Raw genomic sequence first — 22552 nt, 5'->3', positions numbered from 1 at the left:
AACAATCGGCAAGCAATCCAATTGAACCCTTCGACAATCTAATTGAAACAATCCATAAACGGGATCTAATTCAGTTTTAGTGAAGTTCTTCAATCTCTGAGAGTTCTTCAATCTCTGCGAATTGGTTGCAAGTTCTTCAATCTCTGTGAGTTTTTCAATCTCTGCGAGTTCTTCAATTATTTGCCACAATATGTGAAGCATATGTGTACAATTTCTCGCGAAGTTCTTTCATGAAGTTCTTCAATTGCTTCGGGCTTTCATGTCGAACTCCGACCTCGCGGAGAAAGTTGTAAGTTTCTCTTTTTTTTATTATTTCCCCTCCAATTATAAGTCATGTCTCAGATCATTGAAGAAAAATTTTCTTGTTTGAGTTGTTTCAAAGAAATTATTGAAAAACACGCGATAGTGAATGCAAAACACTAAAATTGACTGCTTTTGATGGATTAGAAGGAAAAAAAAAAACACTAAATTTGATGGATTTATGGATGCAAATACTAAATTTGATGGATTAGTTCTTCAGTTCTTCATCTTATTTTCTCTTAAATTTCACGTCAATTAGAAGAAAAAAAAAAATTATATGTAGAATGTTTTAAAGTGTTGGCTGTTTTTGTTTATGCAGTTTGCATTTTTATTTGGGAAGAATTTTTGAGCGTGCAACTAGAATAGTTGATCAAAGAGGTGTTAAGAGAATTTCGTGAACCCCTGGTCGCGTTTGCTTTTTCGTGTACATTACATAAATCTTAACTTTTGTTTTCTCCAGTTTTGTTGTTTGTTTATGATATTATGATGTTTGAATATTTGTGTTAAGGAGAAGTAGTTGGGTTTCTTTACAGTTCATGAACTTTTACTTTCTCTCTTTCTTTATGACCTTATTTAATCCTATATTCTACTGTAAGAACCATATTCCAAGTGATGTTGTACACTTGTACATATTTCATGATCCCAAGTATTCCACTTTATCATGTTAGGCCGTTCCAATTTGATTAGACTTAGAGACTGTAGATGATTGTCTAGAGCATCGATGATAAGAGTGTATATAAGTACCTAGAGTTCTATTATTAGGTACTTATGGTTTTGGCTTTAATAACACATAAAAGATAGCAGCTATAGCATTTTGTCAATGTAACCTAGTTCTGAAGCAAATAAGAGGGAAACTTACAGTTGACATGATTGGATTGACCATGCTACCTCCATGCGAGAGATTCCGGATTTGAGTGTTCAAAAATGAGGTAACAGGAAGGAAAGATGTTCTCCAAACCTTAGGAATAAATATCTTGGTAAGAGATGATATCCTTGACACAATAGACTTTTCTTGAACTCCCGCAGACGACGCACCTACTGACAAGATGGCAGCTTTTTCTATCTCTGAAGTAGTATTCCTGAACTTGAAACTAAGTCGCGGCAATAAACTTTTTATGGATGATTTAGCTCTAGATGTGGAGGGGGGGACTCCCCTTAATCTAGCGTAGTAGGATCGAAAGGCCGGGGCAAATTTACTCTTGTGGCATTTGGGCTTGCTGATGGGGGCATGTCTATTTTCATAAACTCTAGAGACGAGACACCCAACCGTATCATAGATTCTAGGACAAGTCCAGTTGGTGAGGCATCGCCTCACACCCTCACCAACTAGCAAATCGAGGGAGGCGATCATTATGACTAGTACAATGACTTTATAAGTAAAAATTAGACGAGGCATGTTTGCTTTACGTGGGGCCTTGGTGAGATAACCGAGAATAGTAGCAACTAGGTGGAAGGAATGGAACTTGCCCTATTAAAAGCAATAAAACAAACAAATTAGCTCAAACATTATTAGGTACTAAAACATACTAACCGAGTGCATATTAGAAAATTACCTCTCTCCTCCGACTTTGAGCTAGATTCGGTGCCGAGTTCAAAAGCGGGACCAAGTCTAGTATGATGGCAGCAGCCAACAAGGAATCCTCACAAGTATTGTGCATGACAATAATGCTCTTACCACCCATGAATATCTCTAATGTGTACTCATCCATAGCTCTCTTGCTATCCCCCACATATGGCACATACTAGAAGAATATAAAATGTCAATTCATTAATACCAAAAGTAAGATTACACCATCTCAAAAGAGTTCATTGATGAAAAATGAGATTGTCTTTGTACCTTGATGACAATGACATGGTCGGGTGCTCGCCCCGCTCATAAAGGATACCATTGCTAGAAACCATGTCGCCGACAACATTACTTTTGAGATTTCCTTTTGACCGAAAGTCCGAGGTGCCGAAAGATTCATGCCATCATTGTTACCGAGATGGTTGTAGCTTACTATTGATGTTGGCTGTAATACCAAGTTAACAGCACAATTACCGTTAAACACCATAACCACTTAAATAAAGCATGACAGTTAATCACCAATTACTCTCACCTTGATTCCAGCTCCCACAAGAAAATCAACCAGCACAGATTCTACTTAGGATTCTACTTAGGTTTATCATAGATTCTACTTAGGAGATCATGCCTACAAAAACCAACCGTATCTATGCTTTTCTAATGGGACCAATTCAACGACAATGAGTTTGTTTATATGTCAACCTTCCACTAGCACTGAGAACTTTTCCCTGAGTCCTTGATGACAAAAATCGGTCATTAATCCTTGTTATTGGCCCAAGAACTCCATTTCAATAACCTTGGATTAAACTTCCGATATTGTTCTAAACTTAGTGCGTAAACACAAGTTCCATTAGAAATTCAGTTAGGAAGAATTTGGTCTAAAAGTACTGGAATGTGCCGAAAAGTGTAGATATCACTGAAAATTTAGGTCTTTCTTGTCGGAATATAGAGACTTTTGGAAATTTTGTATCTAAAATTTTGAACTTGCACCTTAAAATAGGATGGCATTCATGGTATCAATGTATCATACATTATTGTAAGTCTTTATTAAATGTCTAGACTCTGAAAAGAGAATGGCTACATTTGAGCTTTTTGTCTCTCCTTGATAATACAAGTAGACCCACTTTGATTGAACTATTGAACACCACTAGGCAAGACTACAAAAGATTTTTCCTCAATTGATGTAATTCTACCTCAATCTTTTGATTCAATAGCCCTAGCAATCTTAGCATTCTACCGGCGGGCTTAAACTTTCATAGTGCTCATCTTTCATATATACCTAGTATTTTCCTTTAGGGCCTGATATTATAAGAGAAGATACTTTTACCATTTTATGATTAGTGTTTCTGTACATTCTGTTACTCACCTTTCATACTGCTTATGTTCTTGAGTCTTGGCTAATGAGTAATGACCTTGATCACATGCGGCTTTTACGAGTACTTGCTTAAGGTCCGGATGAGGGGAACAAACCGGTAAAGCATTATAGGTGAGAAGCTCTTTCTTTGGTTATCAAATTTCTTGAATGTACAATCAAGGTGGTTTTTGGGTGGTTTCCTTATGCTTGACGAGGGACGAGTCAAGTTCATTTTGTTGTAGAGAGAGTCCGCTTATTTTTCTTTGTAATACTTGATGTACATAAATGACGGTTCATACGTAAACTTGATCTTGTATATCGCGGCTAGAAATTGTATTGTGGGTTGAATACTTTATAGGGTGTTATGTACATATGGTTTTGGAAGGATGTCATTATTGATTTCCGTGTTATGATAGGTTTAAGTATACTAAACGTTGACCAAACAAAGGAAACTCGCCAAAAAAATTCGATAGAATTTGGATAGCGTAACGCCTCATTCTATTTCTTCATATATACTTGGAGTTATCATAGCAAGCTTATAAGTATATATTAGTTTTATTTGACTGGGATGATCTCTTTTTTCTAGTGGTTTTCTTTGTACATTGTTTATTTAAATATGGTTTACTAATACTTGTTTTATTTTTCTTTGTAGCGATGGGTCCTCGATCAAAGAATGTGAAGAATGTAGCTAAAACTACATTCAAGGGTGTTAAGAAATTGTTTGGTGGCGGTTCCTCTAGCGGTGATGCAGTTGGAAGAAAAGACATAGAGGCGTGACGGCTTAACGGCAAGATAGCGTAGAGGGGACCATTTGGAAAAAGAGGTTCCTGAGGTTGATTCGTTTAGTGAAGATAGTGTAGATAGTGTAGATAGTGATACTAATGTAGGTTTAGATGTAGGTTTAGATGTAGGTTTAGACAAAGGGAAGAGTATAGTAGAAGAGGAGAGTGAGAGTGAGGAGGAGAGTGAGGAGGAGGATGAGCAGGATGATGATGTTGAAGAATATGTGGTAGAAGACGTACCACCAGTGGAAGAAGCACCTCCGGTATTGGATTTCGTAAGAAAATCCAATGATGATTTGGAGTTTCAAAGAGGTGTGTATGGGGAGGCCCGTATGAGTCCAGAGTTGTTGTATGACTATGCGGTGCATGTCGCCGCGATGGTTTGGGAGAGAAGGGTAATATTTTGTTTTTCTTGTGTACTTTGATTTTCTTTTACAAAATCTTTTGTTTTCATTTCATATATATCTAATGCGTGCTTTCGGTTGTTTGAGGAGGATCGCGAGCGTTGAAGTGTGTTTCACACTTAGCGAAGTTATCCCAATGGAATTTCAAAAATGAATGTGAAAGGTCTCTCCAGAGATTTGCCGCGGTTGAGAAGGATTGGGTTGTTTGATCTCGTGGAAGGTTATCACGAGCATATGGATCCACCATTGATCTCTGCGTTTGTAGAGAGATGGCATCCGGAGACCAACACCTTCCATATGCGGTTAGGGGGAGATGATTGTGACTTTGGACGATGTTGTCCAAATCTGTGGAGTCTGATTAGAGGAAGAGCGGTGCAAAGGGACGATGAAAGTGAACTTACAACAATCGATAAATCTCTTACATCTTGGTCCGGGGCTCCCTATTGATTTGATTAGGGCGGAGATGGAAGCTAGCAAGTTCACTTCAAAAGTAAGGCTAGAATTCATCCGGAAGCATTTTTGCGAATAAGATTCATAATAATAGCCATATATGTGACGTTGGGAATGTGTAGAGAAGGCCTCGAAGTTTCGGGATGTTCAACGGACCGTTAGAGCTTTTATTCTGCTTTTTCTTTGGATGTGCTGTTTTTATCGACAAGTCCGGGATTGGAGTGCCTATATGTTATCCGAGGTCGTTGTTGAAATTGATTGAGATAGAAGAGTATGCATGGGGTGCGGCAATTTTGGCGTTTTTATATAGAGAGGTCTCGGGGCCGCCACATGTGTGAAGGTGAAAGGGTTTGTGCTATATGACTCTTCTACTGTAAAACTTGAGTATTTTAGAGTTTATTTTTTTTTAATGTTAATTTTATTACTCTATCAATATGTTAACTATTTGTGTATATCTAGGCATGGATCTATGAGTATTTTCCGGTATTCATGGCAGTCCCAAACTTCAACTATATCTCGTCTCACCGGCGTGCTCATAGACAAATGCCGGTCGCTCCACACTATTACGACACAACGTATGCATTGCAGTTTTATCGGCGATAATTGATGATTTGAATGAGTTCAATGTAAGTATTAAATTCAATGACAATTTGGTATTTAAGTTTGTTTATATTTATTTTTAGTAATTGATCATTAGAGTTGTTAATGACACATTTGATTTTGTTTTAAGGTTGTTTGGCATCCCTACAAAAAATATCGGAGATACAAACCGATCGATGACATTGCATTTTTGAGGGATTGCTATGTTTTTTCAACATTGTCGAGCTTTTTACGCTATCGCAAGTGGTGGTGCGTCGGTTGGGTCACGTGCAACTTGTACCTAAAGATCCTCCAATGCCAAATTGGAGAACAAGAACCGCGGGGGGGACGCGGGTACGAGGTGAAATTTGGACCAATATTGGGCCACTTTTTTCGGGAGTCGTGGGCAGAATCACGTGATCCAACTCGCAACCGAGGACGTATTTCGCCTTATCCATGGGAGTGTCATCAAAACTACATGACTTGGTATGCGAGGAATTCTCATGTAGTTTTGGTGAACCCCGAGCTTCTTCCTATTCATCCCTCCCCGAGACATTTGCCCTTAACTGTTCACCGATTGTAAGTATTGTGATTTTTAATTGAGTTTTATCTAACCGTGATTTTTGCATTCGATTGGTAACTTATCTTGATTTTTCTTTTTTTAAATGAACGGCGTCATCGATGAAACCAGTCGTTTGCTAGAGAGAGGTCCGCAATTGGTCGGGAATGATATGCCGAGGAAGCAAGGTCCTCCTTCGAACAGACGTACAACTTGACTAGGTGCAAGTACATTGGTGGGCACTATAGTTGATTTGTTTCAGTTTAAGGTTTGTAACTTTGTAATTTAGTTTGATGGATATACTTTGTTTCAGTTTAGGGTTTGTAATTTTGTTAACTTCGAATGAATTGATGGATATGATGTTTGCATGAATGTTTGAATGGAATTTAATGTTTAGGGTTTAGGGTTTAATGTTTGAATGTAATTTGTTTTAGTTTAGGGTTTAATGTTTGAATGGAATTTTATGTATGGATGAATTTGATGAATGAGAGTGTTTGATATCTGATGTTTGAATAGAAAAGTGGAATTTGATGAATGAGAGTGTTTGATACTTGATGTTTGAATGGAAAAGTGGAATTTGATGAATATGAAAGTGTTGTAAAAACAAAACGAATTTTGATTTTTTTTTTTTTCCAAACGACCCAGCTGCATCGTTTGGCATAAAGGCCAAACGACCTCAGTAGATCGTTTTTCCTTTATACCAAACGACCACGGCAGATCGTTCGCTTTTAATCTCAAACGACCCACCCAAATCGTTTGGTCTAAAGGCCAAACGACATGGACACATCGTTTGGTCTAAAGGCCAAACGACATGACCACATCGTTTGGCCTTTAGACCAAACGATCTGGCTGGGTCGTTTTGTATTAAAGCTAAACGACTTCACCGTGTAGTTTCGGTCATTATTGACAACATACGAACATTATTTCAAATCACTTTCGACAAGGGTCCGAATCAACTAGTCGATCACTTTCGATTGCCATCCGAATCAACTTAGTCGATCATTCGATTTCAAAATCACTCGATTGACGTCCGAATCAACTTAGTCGACGCTCTATTTCCAAATCTTTCGATTGCCGTCGAATCAACTTAATCGATCACTCAATTTCCAAATCAAATCAAATAAAAGCCCTAACATTATTTCCAAATAACAAAAATAAAATAAAATTACATTTGTTCCAAATTACATCAAAATATCAAATTACATCAATATATCACTTAGTCGATAATTTCGATTTCAAAATCACTTTCGATTGCCGTCGAATCAACTTAGTCGATTACTTTCGATTTCCAAATCAAATCAAATAAAAGCCCTAACATTGATAACATAAAAATCAAATCAAATTACACTTGTTCCAAATTACATCAAAATACAAATTACATCAAAATATCATATCGACAACATACAAACAACTTAGTCGATAACATGTACTGTTGGGTCTTCAACGAGCTCCTTTTCCCATATTAAATTGGGAATGTTCAATGCCATAAATTGCAATTGCCTTACTGTCAAGGCCAAATTCCAACTTTCAGCTCTAAGCCATTGGCACATTACTGGAGGAACCGGACAATCTTCAACAAGTTCAACATTGACAAAATGATTTCCACCAACATGTGCGCTACCCAATACTTGGGTCACTCTCTCAGGATTTGCTTGGGTTATCAGCGGCATGAGAAGGAAGCACTGACGAGCTCCTAAATGCATAAGGACAACATTAAATCTTGAAGCAAATAATTGTCCAGCAAAAGGCATGCTCATCCACTTATTTAAGGGTGCGTAACCTTCTTCATGTAGGATTTCCTTCATCGAATAAAAAACCTCACTTTGATTGTACAAAGTACAATAAAGGGGGAGGTTGTCAGTAAGCTCTTCGTACAACTCCCTTCTCATCTATGGCCATTCTTCTTGACTTATTCCTAATGCAATGCAGAAAGCTCTATAACCGCAGTTGCCATCGCCAACAGGGTCATGGACTCTAACAATGTATTTATGCATTTCTTCAGGAATATCCAACCCGTAATCCTTAGGACCCCTCGTCTTTCCAAAGTCTAAGCCATCTCTCACATTTTTCGTGGTGTGTGTTTTGGAGAAGGCTTATTTCGTGGTGTGGTTGTTTTGGTGTTTTGGGAGAAGGTTTATTTCTTGGTGTGGTTGTTTTGGTGTTTTGGAGAAGGCTTATTTGTTGGTGTGGTGTGGATGTTTTGGGTTGGTAGTTTTGGAGAAGACTTCTTTCTTGGTGTAGTGTGGGTGTTTTTGGGTGGGTAATGTTTGGTTGTGGACGAGACCCACTCTTCATGGTTACGTTGAGAATGTTCAAAATGAGATGGATCTCGCTTTGAAGAGTTATCATCTCCGGTTTGAAGCTTTTGCTGCAGCCTACCTTCGGGCGACCTTTGGTTTTGCTTCCTCACAAGGCGGTACTAGCCATGTACTTTTCTCGGTACGGCAATCTCCATAAGCTTCCTAATCATAACCCCGCTTCTTCTTCGAAACCATTGCAAACCTATTCATGAACAAGTCCATCGAAGGTGCAACATCGGGACCAACACCCATCGACACATTGGGAGAAGCGGACAATGTTTTCAAAAGGGGTCGATAGCGATCAAAGGGATGGACCGCTCTTGCTCTTCAAACTCAATTAATTCATGAGCACATGGCGGTCCATGGCTCGTGGCGCCAAAATAGCACCAACACCTTATCTCTCCATCTTTAACACGCTTTTACGCGGGTATCTATTTCTTCAAATAACAAGTCTAAACATTTTCGTGAGACAAGGCCTCCGAAGTTCGCGAAACAAAGGAATCGGTGGTGGTCTTGAAGTTACAATCATACTTCTCTCGAAGGTAGCTCTAATCTCGAACATCCGGATCTCTAGAATTGGGTGGATTAAGCTAAACATACTCAAAAAAAATCATGGCGGTTTGCATTTCCTAGTACACGCTTCACCGAGCATGAGACCCTTCAACTCTATTGGTCGTTGTACTCCCCAAAGTGAATGTGTTGGTCAGTCCAACAACATACAAATCGATCCCCGTGGAGGAAACCAAGTCTCTCGCAAATAACAAACAAAATTGAGTACTCAACCCGTAATATTTTTCCAAATCATCCCATCTTTTGGAAAATAACCCTCGTCTTCGATTTGACTACAGTGTTCCACGAGAACTGGGCCTTCTCTACAAGTTCTGTAGTTGGAAAAATATCGTAACATTTTGAAAGGATGCACGTAGCGATATGCCATCTACATAGATGCTTGTGTGCGTTAGGAAAAACTCGCCGTCAAGAAAGACTCATCGTGGGGCTAAGTCCCGTCGCATTACACGATCCGCACGGATGAGCTTATGTCACCAAGCAAGCCACTAAAATGATGCGGGGCCCACTCATAGTCGACCGTTGTTTGGTGAAGAAAGCACGACACACGGTGAAAGATTTCCACGTTGAAGTCACCCCAACAAACTGTACGAAAGGCCACCGATACCTGTTAGTTTTGTAGGTAGCGTCTAACATGAAAACTGTTGGAAAAGTCCGAGCCAACTTAACACCTTCTGGATGGGCCCATAACAATCCCGTTATCTCCTCGGTATTCTCATCCTATCTCAACTCCTCAAAATAATGTTCTTTTGCTAACAACTCACGCAATCTCTATAATTGTGTGAGACCGTTCATATCCAATTTCCTCACCTTCTGCCTTGCAGTGTAGACTTGGGATATACTAGAGATGTTATCATGATACCTATTCTTGATGGAATCCAATATTTGTTTAGGTTTTATTCCACACTTACTCATCTCGACAAATAACTTTCGAACTCGAACGGTTAGTCGAGTAGCAAATGCATGTCCTTCAAGGGTCTTCGCTAATGGATGGTTGTGAACACCATTAAGAATGACAATTTTCCAACTATCGATAGTGCCGCGTTGGAAAACACCTTTTAACTTAAATGGACATCCCGATTTCTTGGTTCCCGACCTTCTCTTATTAGCCTTCTCTTCGCCTTCCTTCTTGTGTGATCGATACACACCCGAGCACTCGCAAGCCAAATTCAATCTTGCTACTCGGTTTCCTTTGGTACACTCCGACTTTTCAATGACCACAACAACATTAACTTGTCTTTCTCTAGCGGTTGCCCAATCGATTGCCTCGCTACATGTATGAAAGACCTAAACACATAAAAAACAACAACTATTATTAATACACTAATAAAACTATATTTAGAAAATTTAAAAAAAAAAATGAAATCAATGCCTACTCAATCATACCTCTTCCGTAGTAAAAATTTCTGTTGTATCACTTAAAATCGGTTGACAATCCACATCATTCGAGTTTGCAGAAGATCGGTTCCCGGATAGCGGCAAAGAATTCTACATATAGAAGAATAAAACAAGAGTCTCAAACAATTTGCATTTAGTTTCAAAGTTACAAAAAAAAAACTTTTAATTAAATTTAGTCCAAACGACCCAGCCATGTAGTTTCATCAAGAGTCCAAATGACCCGGCCATGTAGTTCTATAGTGTCCCCAAACGATTTGGAGAAGTCGTTCTATAGTTTTACCAAACGACCCAGCCATGTAGTGCTATAGTGTAATGAAACGACCCGGCCATGTCGTTCTGTAGTGTTCTCAAACTACACCGCCATGTCGTTCGGTAGTGTTCTCAAACTACAAGCCCATGTCGTTTGATAGTGTTCCCAAACGACCCAGCCATGTCGTTTGGGCTCGGGTTTTGCATTCATTTATTTTGCATCCATTCATTCATTCATTCAATCAATCAAGTGTTTTGTATTCATTTTAATAAAGTGTTACCTCATTATTTAGGTTTGCATTTTTGCCGTCGACGATTTTCGAATTTCATTTGCTTTCGACTTGTCGATCTTCAAATTCTTCACCTTGACCTTCAACATTTTGTTCCACTTCTTCACTTTCAACATATCTTCTATTTTCTCCTTCTCTAATTTGTTGTTCTTCTCTAATTTGTTGTTGTACCTCAAACATTACCTCAAATATTTCTTCTTCATCTTCATGTTCCATTTAGAGAAACTTGAGTGTGTAGAGAAACTTGAGTATGTAGACAAACTTGAGTATTCTATGTAAACCCTAAACTCTAAACTGAGTGAATGAGTATTCTATATATATTTGAAATTTTGATATATTTCGAATAATTGAGTGAAATATATTTGTAAACCCCCCAAACTAGTTTATTATTTACAATTGAATAAAAAAAAATGGAAAATAACAAGTTTAGATATAAAACAAATTATTATTTTAGATTTGGATAATTTAGTGAAATATGTTTGAAATTAAATTTTTTTTTTATGTCGGTACGAAATTTGTAAACCCTAAACCCTAAACCCAAACCCCAAACCCCAAACCCCCAAACTAGTTTATAATTCAAAATTTGAAAAAGAAAATAAAAAATAATAAGTTTATAAATAAAACAAATTATTATTTTGAATAATTAAGTAAAATATGTTAGCACGAAATTTGTAAACAACTCTAAACCCTAAACCCTAAATCTCAACCTAGTTTATGATTCACAATTTTAAAAATAAAATAAAAAATAACAAGTTTAAATATAAAACAAATTATTATTTCAAATAATTAAGTGAAATATGTTGGTACGAAATTTCTAAACCTTGAACTCTGAACTCTAAACCCCAAACTAGTTTATGATTCACAATTGAAAAAATAATAATAATAACAAGTTTAGATATAAAACAAATTATTATTTTAGATTTTATAGCATGTTTGATTACATGTAGCATATTTGATTACATGTTTTAACTTGGTTATAAAGATACTATGTCACGAAATTTCTAAACCCTGAACTCTGAACTCCAAACCCCAAACTAGTTTATGATTAACAATTGAAAAAATAATAATAATAACAAGTTTAGATATAAAACAAATTATTATTTTAGATTTTAGCATGTTTGATTACATGTTTTAACTTGGTTATAAAGATACTATGTCATAACAGAAAAGAGTGCAGAGTGCATGTAGTTTTATTGATGTAATTGTGTTATTTCTAACCCAATTTTTTAAATCGGATTTCAATTTTTCTAATTCAATTGAAATCGTTTGAGTGCGTTTGGAAATGTTTGAGTGCGTGTCCACGTCGTTTGAGTGTACACTCAAACACGTGACCAAGTCGTTTGAGTGTATACTCAAATTACATGTCCAAGTCGTTTGAGTGTATACTCAAAAACTACATGGACAAGTCGTTTGAGTGTTACTCACACTAACACACAAACTACGTGGCCATATCGTTCGCGGCCATGTCGTTTGAGTGTACACTCAAACTACGCTGCCATGTCGTTTGAGCGTACACTCAAACTACTCGGGCATGTAGTTTGAGTGTATACTCAAACTACATGAACCCGTCGTTTGAGTGTTACTCACACTAACACTCAAACTACGCGGTCATGTAGTTTGAGTATACACTCAAACGACACGGCAAAAACGACATGGCCGCGTAGTTTGAGTGTTAGTGTGAGTAACATCGAACTACGCCGCCATGTCGTTTGAGTGCACACTCAAACGACAAGACCGCGTCGTTTGAGTGTACACTCAAACGACATGGCCGCGTAGTTTGAGTGTAAACTCAAACGACATGGACACGTAGTTTCAGTGTTAGTGTGAGTAACACTCAAACGACTTGTCCATATCGTTTGAGTACGACTTGGCCATGTAGTTTGAGTGTAACTCAAACTCGAAGTAACATTCAAACGACATGGTCATGTCGTCTGAGTGTACACTCAAACGACTTGGCCAAGTCGTTTCTGTTTACACTCAAACGACATGGTCATGTCGTTTCTGTTTACACTCAAACGACACGACTCATGTCGCCTCGAAGTAAAAACGTAAACGACCGGAGGGTTCGTTTTGGCGATACCGGTTGAATTGGTTGCTGGGCTTGGGCTTTGATGGCAAACTTGTAATATGGCAAATTTGTAAATTTTTTTTTTTTTTTTTTAGGGGTTGCCCAATCCAATTTGATGAGTGCCCAATGGAATCACCTTAAAAAAACAGTGCAAACCTGTAAAATGAAGGTTTGTTTTCACAAACAGACAAAGGAAGCAAATGATTACGCCACAAAGAAGATGACAAACCTCAAAACAAAGACCAAAGGAAGAAATATATTCAAAAGACTTGAAACCCAAGTTTCAACTTTCTATCAAAAAGAAGAAAATGAGGTGCAGAAAGCAAACAAGACAAAGAAAGAAAAAACACTTAAAATGAAAAAAGAAGGAAGAAGAGCAAAGTTCAAGACCTTTATTTCTGATTTCTATCAAAATGAAGAAGATTGTGTTAGAGAACAAGTTGGGGAAGAGAAGAAAGGTGGATTCTTTGCTTGTTATCTTCTGTGCTCACTTTGTCCGAGATTCAAGGACCATACTTACATTGGGTAAATTTCTTATTGTTTTGTTTTGTGTAAAGTTTGTATCTTTGATCTATATTAGCTTGTTATATGTCTACATAGCTTGGGGTTTTGTTATATTGTTGATTTGTATTGGAAATTTGGAGGGGTTTTGAAAATTGATGCCCATTTGATCACATTGTAGCCTTGTAGGAATGGATCACACTTTGTTTTCATTTTTATTTTATAGGGATGATTCGTGTATATAGAAATATCCATGTTAGTGAACTCACAATGCTGTTACAAGTGTGTCAGTGGTTAACTGACTCATAACTAGCCATTTGGAAAGTTGGAAGGATCACATTTTCGTAGATGCATTGCTCATTACATACGAAGGGACCTCCTCCTGAGAGTAAATTTAGGAAATGTAGATGGCCAGTAAGTTGACTAGAGTTTGGTTAGCTGTCAGCTTCCCCATCCAGAAAGTGAGTGGTTGAAGTCTATATAAAAAGAGATTACTTGGGTACTTTATTTGGTGGAGCAAAAGGTATAGAAAAACAATAGTTCCCTTTTATCATTGCAAACACAGTTTTTTGGTTTTTCTAAAATCCTTGGAACTACTGTTACATTAGGAATTTAGACACATTGTCCACAGGGTGAAGTATTTGGTGCAGTACACCTGATAATCTTTAAAGGAACAGAATTGTGCAATGAAGTTCATAAGAGATTTTATATGTCAAGAAATTTTATATCAACTTATATGTCTGCATGGATCAGAATTGAACACTGACACCCTTCATGAACAACTGGGACTAAGTAAAAGTGTTTTTTTTTTCTTAATTTTTTGGAACCTTTTTCTCTCATGCTGATGAGCAATATGAATTTGACCACAAATTAAAGCCCGATTCTGTAGCATGGGTAGGTAAATGTCAGGTTAGACTGCTTTCTTCTTATTCATGGGGGTTCACCGAAGCAAGGATATGATGTCTGATAAATTGCCTTATGTTTTGTTTTATACTTAGTCAATTTTCTATATTTTCTTATTCTATTCAGTTTCGTATATCTTTCCTCTAAGTTCCTATTGTTCTATGGCTCATTGGCTTTATCCTTTAATGTTGCAAATTGCATAACAGGCACCTCCCTTTTTTCGTGAGCTCAAAATGCATAGCGGGGGTGTGGCTCAGTGCACGTACTTTTTTCAGTAGTAGGCAATTTTATTATTTTTATAGTTCTCACACTTTTTTAAAAATATTAGTGCTACTGGTTGGTACAAATAAATGATGTGTCCATCCATGGATCCATCCAGCACATTAAAGATGTGTCCATCTTGAAACCACAGGATGTTTATATCTTTTGTAAAAAAAAAAAACATAGTGATGCTCTGTGCTCTGTTAAAGAGGCGTATTTTGTTTCCTTAGTACTTTATTTGCAAGCCTAAGCTTGGACTAGTTATTAGTCTGATGGAATTCATTATGGTGGGGTTGAGGGTTGTGATTTTTGGTTGGTTTTGTTCCTTTGAATTGCTTTCCCTTGCGAGGCTTAAAAAGATTTAACATGCTTTTGCTTAGCTCTCTTTTGGGGTTTATGTACAATGTAGTTTACTGTTATTCTTTTTATTTATTTATATTTTTAATGGTGAGTTGGTAACTAAACGATTTTGTATTTACAAAGCTTCTATTTGATTCGAGAATGATACATTAACTCATCCACTTGGATGAGTATGTTTTAGGTTATGTGTAGTGTGTTTAATAGGATATAAGAAGGTTTTACTTTAGAATGCAAAACTATAATATTCCAGCTTTTGCTTTTGTTTGTTTAGCAGAAATTACCGGCCACCACTATAATTCGAGGGTGGACTACTCACTCCATCCCTTTTAAGTTCAGATGCATGACTATGCATTTTGTAACTTACTTCCAAGGCTAATAATGAAATGTACCTAATCGATTTATTAATTTTATTTGTTGCTTAGTGTAAATGGCATCAATATCACCCAATTTTGGTTATTTTGTCTAAGAGATATTTATCTCTTTAGCTGTAATACATAATGAAAAAATTTACTCGAATCAACTCTTTTCTTTGCTCAAGGCACGCAACAATAACATGAGTGGCGTAAGCATGGGCAATAACTAGTATTGAATGAGATATCTCTTTCAGATTTTAAGTCCGCTGAGACTGCAATTGGTAGGAGGCTTTGCCGAGTGGAAATACCAATTGTCTTGTGCAGATAATGTTTCTTCGGTTATTTTAGTATTAACTCGACATAAGACTTGGGTTTAGTGAGAAAATAAAGAGAACGCGCGAGTGATTTGAGAAATTTAGCTGAGAACTCGAGCACCAACTTTAAATGGAATGTGTGAACTTGCTTGTTTGGTGGACTATAGTTACCTTTGTAACTCTGCTGATAAAGTGTAGGCTCTGATTTTTGTCTTATAAATGTAGTTAGTCGTCAGCTTGATTGTACTGAATCATGTAAACTTGGATGAAATTCCAAGCGGGCGAGGTCATGCATACACTTTGACATAAGAACCTAGAAATGTTTCGTAAAATTTTTTATTTCATTTTTCTTTTTCACCGAAATGTATTTAGAGTGGGATTTCTAGTAAATATGGCTTGAAATATATTCAAAATATTTACAGGTGCTTTTGTGACATTCAATTGGAAGCGCCTTGTTCTATGACTTATATGTTTTTTCCCTCTTTTGCTTTGCTAAGCTGGATACTTGATTGGAAATTCCACAGGTTCACAATCAATCCTTGCCGCAGGATCAGGCAGCATAATGGTGAAATTACATCTGGTGCATCAAGTACCCAATTAAAACGCCCTTGGGAAATGATATTATGCATTTATGGCTTCCCGACAAATGTATCGGCACTAAAGGTAAATATCCCAAACAGTATATGCTTTCTTTATATTCTAGTAAATTTATCTTTTCCAATTGGAAAAGTATTGTGAAAAATACAGCATTGGTTTAATAACCTTTCTGCTCTAACAGCCTGTTATGAACCTTCAGTTTGTTGATTTGCAAAGATTTTTTGTTTATGTTAAGTACTTATTTAAAGTATCTCAAAGGCTTCCATGACTAGTTTGTTTTAATGGACACAACTTTGGTTTCCTCACTTCCTGCATCCTAATGGGAAGTTAAACTTTGAAACCTTCTATACAATTTGTGCTGAACTTGTCGTAGCCATAAAGCAGCACTAATATTTTGGAAAAACCTGTCTGAATTGGAATGCAGTGTTTTCCCCCCCCCCAAAAAAATTCTCCCATCAGCTGCCTATAATGATTTCTTGCTTAAATTACTTGGAGTTTGTGAGCAAACACATTCTGTTGGTCAGCTTATTCGTGGTTTGATCAAAACTGTGGACACTTACCATCATGTCGAGAAAGTTGTGCACACATTTGATTATCGTTCAACATTTACTAGTGTACTGGCAGGTGCTAAAGAACTTATTCAAGTAACATGAAACTTTGCAGTTTGAGTGGGCCTGGCAACACCCAACAGGGTCCTTGGTTGTGAAAAAGCCAACTTCGAGTTTGGAATCGCTTCCTGGGATTGGAGATAACATCAAGCTTGCTTACAAGATGCTCAATCTTCCACCGTGGCAAAGGTAAAAAATTTAGTAGAAGGCTTTACAGAGTTTGTTATTTGACTCATCTCTACTCGTTTGCTTAAGAAAATGAATTGATTTAGAGTTTCATTCTTCTTCTCACTATCCAGCATGAATCTCACGGTGAATTTTCTCTCCACAAAGTACATTAATGATGCTGTCGGTTGCCCAAGTTTGCCAAAGCAAGTGAAAGTCCAAATTTGTCCAATGGATGAACTTCCATGCTACACAGGGGGCCGGATTTTTAATGAGATGGACGAGATGGATGATCTGGATGATGAAGATGATGAAGAAGAAGGTGAAGAAGAAAATGGAGCTAACAAAACACATTTTGAGGGGCTGGTTAATATCTCATCACAGCATTGCAAATATATTAACACCCTTGGGTTGACTGAGATGCGCAGTAATGAACACTGGCAAGCACGTATGCAACAATTGGTGACACCTTTATATCCCAATGAACATCAACCATCATTCGCCAGTGGTTTTTCCCCCCCTAAGTTTAGCTACATAAAGCCAAATGACAAAACACATTTTAGGGGGCTGGTTAATATCTCATCACGACAGTGCAAAGATATTAACACCCTTGGGTTGACTGAGATGTGCCGTAATGAACACTGGCAAGCATGGAAGAAACAGTTGTTGACACCTCTGTCTGTCAATGAACATCAACCATCATCCACCAATGGTCCTCTTTCACCAAAGTTCAGATGCACACAGCCAAATGACTTATCCATTAGCACAGAAGACCACTTTAGAGTCCAGTTTCCTCACATCGACAGTCCAGTGACTGTCAACACACTGTTTCCCAGTAATTCTAGTTTGGTTGAGACAGTAGATACAAGTGAAGGCAAGGATCGTGGTGGTCTTCTTTCTCCTGAGTTTGGTTACATGCAGACAGATGACCAGTCCACTCAAAGAGAAGAAGATTGTAGACAACAGTTTTCTCTGGTTGACACCCCTGTGAAGACAGTTCAAAAAAGTTGTTACTTGGACGTGCTATCACCTGATCAGTATCCAGTAACATCAGCTAAAAGCCCTCTTGCCCCACCTAAGGTTGAGGTAATAGACATTATAACACCGCCCTCTTCTGACCGTGTGATAAGTTGCTTCCGTACAAAGAAGAGACTAAATAATTGGGTCAGTCAAGGAATCATTGACTTGACAAAATCGCCTAATAAGTTCCTCCATTTATAGGACTGCATATAAGTACTAGTTCAGAAGATAGCGAGTGCTTATCCTAGTGTTATTTTATTTTTTATTTATTTCAAGTCGTTATTTGCGAGTGAATAAATGAATTGGACATAAATTCAGAATAACAGATGTAGTAGTAAAGTTCTTTGACTGCATTTTTTTCCATTAGGTTTCAACTCGACTTTAAGGCGTGGTAATGTTATCCCTTTTTTATAATTAAAATTCGGTTTTATCGAAACAGAAAGTTACAATGTAGAATTCCCAGCAAGATTCTATAGAGTATATAGAGTATAGACATCTGCATGGGCGCGAAAACTTCCCAACTAGATTGGAAACCTTGGCCCACTCATTCCTTTTTGTCTGACATGTTGCTTTCTTACCGAACCACTAACTGCTCAACTTTGGAGCGATCAACTCAAAACCAATTGGCTATGAGTGGAAAGGGTGGATTGGGGATAAGAGATTTGAATACAACTAATTATGCAGCCAACCTAAGACACATCTGGCAATTCTGAGCAACAAGAACACACCGGGTAGACTGGGTGAAGAAGAACTTGATAAAAGATAGAGATATTTGGCATTTGAAGATGCCTAATGACTGTTCTTGGGTAGGGAGGAATCTACTCTATGATAGGAAGGATGTTGCCCTCATTGCATTTCACCAGAATAACAGATTGAGTCGTACGCTTGGTAGGGTGACATTAGTAATTGGCTAACATATTCCAGATTGTATCAAACACAGATGGAAAGGGATTGTTTGGCTAAAAGAAACTTGATCCTTCACTATCATGGGACATTTCAAGAAGTACCTGATGGTTCATTGTATGCACGTGATAATTATCGAGGTGGTGTTATGGAGAAGATGAAGAATGTGGACGGAAATAGGATAAATTTTATGGATTTAATAGATGATCTAAAGAGAACTATTTATTTGATATTATGCTCTGTTTGGTTCGATGTATTTACATGCAATTGCACCTAATTCCATGTAACCACCCACAAAACAGTGTTTGGTAGCAAAATGCATATAGGCGGTTGATGCAACAAGTTGCAATTATATGCACTATACAAGTAGTTTCCATGACATCCACTTGCAGCCAAAAAAGTTGTGTAAATAAATGCAAACACAATAGAGGTGCTCTCTTATTTAAGATGTGAAAAAAAATAGTGGGATAATATAACTAACTTTATAAGATGTGAAAAAAAGTAGTGGGATAATATAACCAATTTTACATCCTTTTGTCTTGGGTTTACCAAACACAAGTAAATTGGATGCAATGCAATCAGATGCAATACAATCACATGCCATTTGCAACTATTTGTCATTTGCAAGTCGGTACACCGAACCAAACAGAGCAATTAGTGTAGGGTTTGAAATATTGTACATTTTTAATGGTGAGAAAGTATATGTTAAGAATGACAATGATTTGATGCGAATGTGGGCTAACATGGAGGAAGATATAAGGGGGTGGAGTCATGTATTTGTTGAACTTGAAGGTGAACTTACAGAGTTGGTGGAAACTATGGTTGTGCCAACTCCACAAGTTACAACTCCAAAGTGTAGGAAGCCTAGCAAGAATGTAAAAAAAAAGAGTACAAGGAGAAGAAGTACCATGAACAATAAGTATACTAATGATTTTTATACCATTTTAGATGATTATGAGGAAGAAGATGACTGGAATGATGATTTACCACCAATAGCACCTCCATCAGTATCTACCAATTTAGCTCTACAAGTTAATATATCACCTCCACCACCACCACCACCACCACCACCTACAAGCAATGCATCTACTCCTCACATTTCAGGTCCATCATAGCTAGTAATTTGCCAAATTATTTGCAAATTATAAGATTTGGCGAATAAAACGAATAAGTCGGTGAATTTTTGAATGATACAATTTAATTTGCGAATTGGTTGGGCCGGGGTTATAATTGCCGAATTATAATGTCAAGATTTTTGAAATTTAAAAAAAGGGGCGGACCTTAATTGGAACAAAAAATAAATGTGTTAGTATTAATTGTAAACTTTGGAACTCACTAATTGTAAACGGGCCTTAAATGTGTTAGTAACCAACAGTGTTATGGTTCCAACTAATACACACTACCAGTTTGATACTTTGATGTACACAATTAACAATGAAATAGCGCATGAATTGTACACCTTGCTATATGGGATTTGAATGTCAAATCTTTGATGGCCATTAGACAGGCATCGACTTCAAATTTTCCGTTTTTTTTTTCTAGCTATGGTTCTAGCTATTCCCCATTTTTGGTAACACTTTGCAATTCCATAAGAGCACAGTGTTGGTTACTAGGCTTTCCGAATTCAAAAAAATGGGCCGGGTCTTAGTTGTTACCAAAAAATTTGACATTTGTATTATTTTTTCATGAATAAAATTGTAAAAATAAAAATAAAAACCTCATGTACTTATATATCAAAGTTTTAAATGTAAAATATATAACCAAATTTTAAAAGAATGCATTCGTATTATACCTGTTTAAAACACGTATATCGTATTTTTACCGTTAGCGTTTTATTGAACCGAATATTTAAAAATATTATTGTTGAAAATTTCGAATCTTAGGCGAATAATTGTCGTATCGAATTTTTGCCGTCCACGAATTTACTAGCTATGAGTCCATCCTATATTAAAGATACCACAACACCCATTTCACCTGCACAAACACCTTTTTCACCTCCACCACCACCACCAAGACCCATAGATGAGATTGAGGATGATGAGGGGTATAGGAGTACACATTCTTCTGAGGATGAGGAGGATCATGTCATTGCAAACAAAGTGGACTTCATTGACTTCATTGGCCTAACTGACAATATTATTGATGTAGGTGAGGGAAGTGAGCAATCTTTTAACAAACCATCGATCAGTTTGGGAGGTAGGAATGGAGTGGCCTAACATTGATATTTTGAAAGATGATATAAAAGATTTATGTATAGCAAATAGGTTTGTTGGTGACTTAATCAAGAATGACCAGTTAAAAATTAGAGTGGTACGGTATGTTTAGGGGAAGACAGAAAAAGGTACAATGTCCATGGGTAGCTTATTTCAGGAGAGATGATGATGGATTCACAATGAGACTTAATACACTGAATCCAGTGCATACTTATCAGGCTGATTGTGATATGTTGAACAGAATGGCCAATGCAAATTGGGTAGTTAGAAAAATTCAAGATCAAATGAAGGTTAGTTAATTATTAGTGTGTGGAGCTAATTATCTGTTATTTGATTGTTTTACATTGTACTAATGTAGTAACTCTTCTATTGTTTTGTTCAAGGTTCATTTCAAAACCATGACTCTTGTTTTCATAAAAGAAGAAATCATGAGGGTTTTTCATGTCAATATAAGTTATTGGACAGTTTGGAATGCAAGATTCAAGTCTCTGCAACAGATTTATGGTGATTATGGGGAAAGCTACAATATGGTCCTAGTGCTATGTAACATGGTATATACTTTATAAATGCAGTGTTTACACTTTGTGATTTCAACTGTTCCATTTTTGTACTTGATTGCATGTTTGTTGTTTGTTTGTAGATTCATGAGAGTAATGGTCTATCTACTATTGCAAAATACTCAAGAGATGCTGACACACTTCAGTTTGAAGGAGTATGTATTTCATTTGATGCTTGTATTCAAGGTTTTTCAGTTGGGCGTATGCCATTAGTGGGGTTGGATGGTTGTTTCCTGAAAGGGAAATATGGAGGGCAGGTGCTTAGCATGGTTGCTTTAGATGGAAATAATGGTTTATTTCCGTTGGCTATATACATTTGTAGATCTGAGTGTAAACAGTCATGGAGTGACTTTTTGAGTATCATGGCTGAGAAACTAGAATTACACCCTTGGCCTGTTACCTTTATTTCTGACAGGCAAAAAGGTTTGATTTAAACTGTGAAGTGCATATTCCCTAGAGCACAACATAGGTTCTGTTTCAGACACATGTATAAGAACTTCAAAAAGCTTTTCAAGGGTGACTATATGGAACAACTTGCCTGGGCTGCATCAAAGGCATATAAAAAAGAAGACTTTGAGAGGTGGATGGAAGTGATAAAGAAAGAAAACATTGATGCATGGAAGCGGCTACAAAAAGAGGAATATGAAACATGGGCTAGGTCTCACTTTGCTGAGGAACTTAAAGCTGAACAGGTATGCAGCAATTTCTCAGAGTCTTTCAATAGTTGGATCTTGGAGCTGAGAGACCTTCCAATTACTAGTTTACTTGACAAATATCACATTTTGTTGATGAGTTTGAGGTACAAGAGGAAACAAGCTTGTAAAGAATGGGATCAAAATGGATTGGTCCCTAGAGTGAATAAGCATATAGCCAAGATGATTGAAAAATGTCCAAACTACACATTTGAAGGTTTTTTGGAACATCTTTTCATGG

At 37.1% G+C, this 22552-nt stretch overlaps 2 protein-coding genes and 1 pseudogene across 2 annotated transcripts; 2 read left to right on the top strand and 1 right to left on the bottom strand.

The window, feature by feature from the left end:
• Positions 1–1104: 1104 nt before the first annotated feature.
• Positions 1105–2443, bottom strand: LOC147482387 (inositol-3-phosphate synthase 1-like; annotated as a pseudogene).
• Positions 2444–12987: 10544 nt separating this feature from the next.
• On the top strand, positions 12988–18307 carry LOC147482386 (uncharacterized). Its single transcript, XM_086577138.1, has 4 exons — positions 12988–13389; positions 16081–16219; positions 16817–16950; positions 17061–18307. Exons 1-4 carry the CDS (start codon positions 13028–13030, stop codon positions 18145–18147), a joined length of 1722 nt encoding a protein of 573 aa, XP_086433264.1. The 5' UTR covers positions 12988–13027; the 3' UTR covers positions 18148–18307.
• Positions 18308–20780: 2473 nt separating this feature from the next.
• Positions 20781–22053, top strand: LOC147482385 (uncharacterized). The gene is made up of 4 exons (XM_086579300.1): positions 20781–21045; positions 21156–21352; positions 21446–21613; positions 21703–22053. The coding sequence occupies exons 1-4, from the start codon at positions 20781–20783 to the stop codon at positions 22051–22053; spliced, it is 981 nt and encodes a 326-aa protein (XP_086435426.1).
• The last annotated feature ends 499 nt before the right edge of the window (positions 22054–22552 follow it).

This window comes from Coptis chinensis, chromosome 8, assembly GCF_015680905.1.
Source record: "Coptis chinensis isolate HL-2020 chromosome 8, ASM1568090v1, whole genome shotgun sequence".
Taxonomy (NCBI): domain Eukaryota; kingdom Viridiplantae; phylum Streptophyta; class Magnoliopsida; order Ranunculales; family Ranunculaceae; genus Coptis; species Coptis chinensis.
Note: the sequence above shows the minus strand (reverse complement) of the source record. Positions and strands in the feature narration are given on the sequence as shown.

What these genes read in the sequence shown, in the direction of transcription:
- LOC147482386 (XM_086577138.1), top strand. Translation starts at nt 13,028, where the DNA reads ATGAAGGTTTGTTTTCACAAACAGACAAAGGAAGCAAATGATTACGCC. An exon ending in AAGGACCATACTTACATTGG is followed by an intron (nt 13,390 to 16,080) that starts GTAAATTTCTTA and finishes GAAATTCCACAG; the next exon opens with GTTCACAATCAATCCTTGCC. An exon ending in CAAATGTATCGGCACTAAAG is followed by an intron (nt 16,220 to 16,816) that starts GTAAATATCCCA and finishes GAAACTTTGCAG; the next exon opens with TTTGAGTGGGCCTGGCAACA.
- LOC147482385 (XM_086579300.1), top strand. Translation starts at nt 20,781, where the DNA reads ATGAGTCCATCCTATATTAAAGATACCACAACACCCATTTCACCTGCA. An exon ending in ACCATCGATCAGTTTGGGAG is followed by an intron (nt 21,046 to 21,155) that starts GTAGGAATGGAG and finishes GTTAAAAATTAG; the next exon opens with AGTGGTACGGTATGTTTAGG. An exon ending in TCCTAGTGCTATGTAACATG is followed by an intron (nt 21,614 to 21,702) that starts GTATATACTTTA and finishes GTTTGTTTGTAG; the next exon opens with ATTCATGAGAGTAATGGTCT.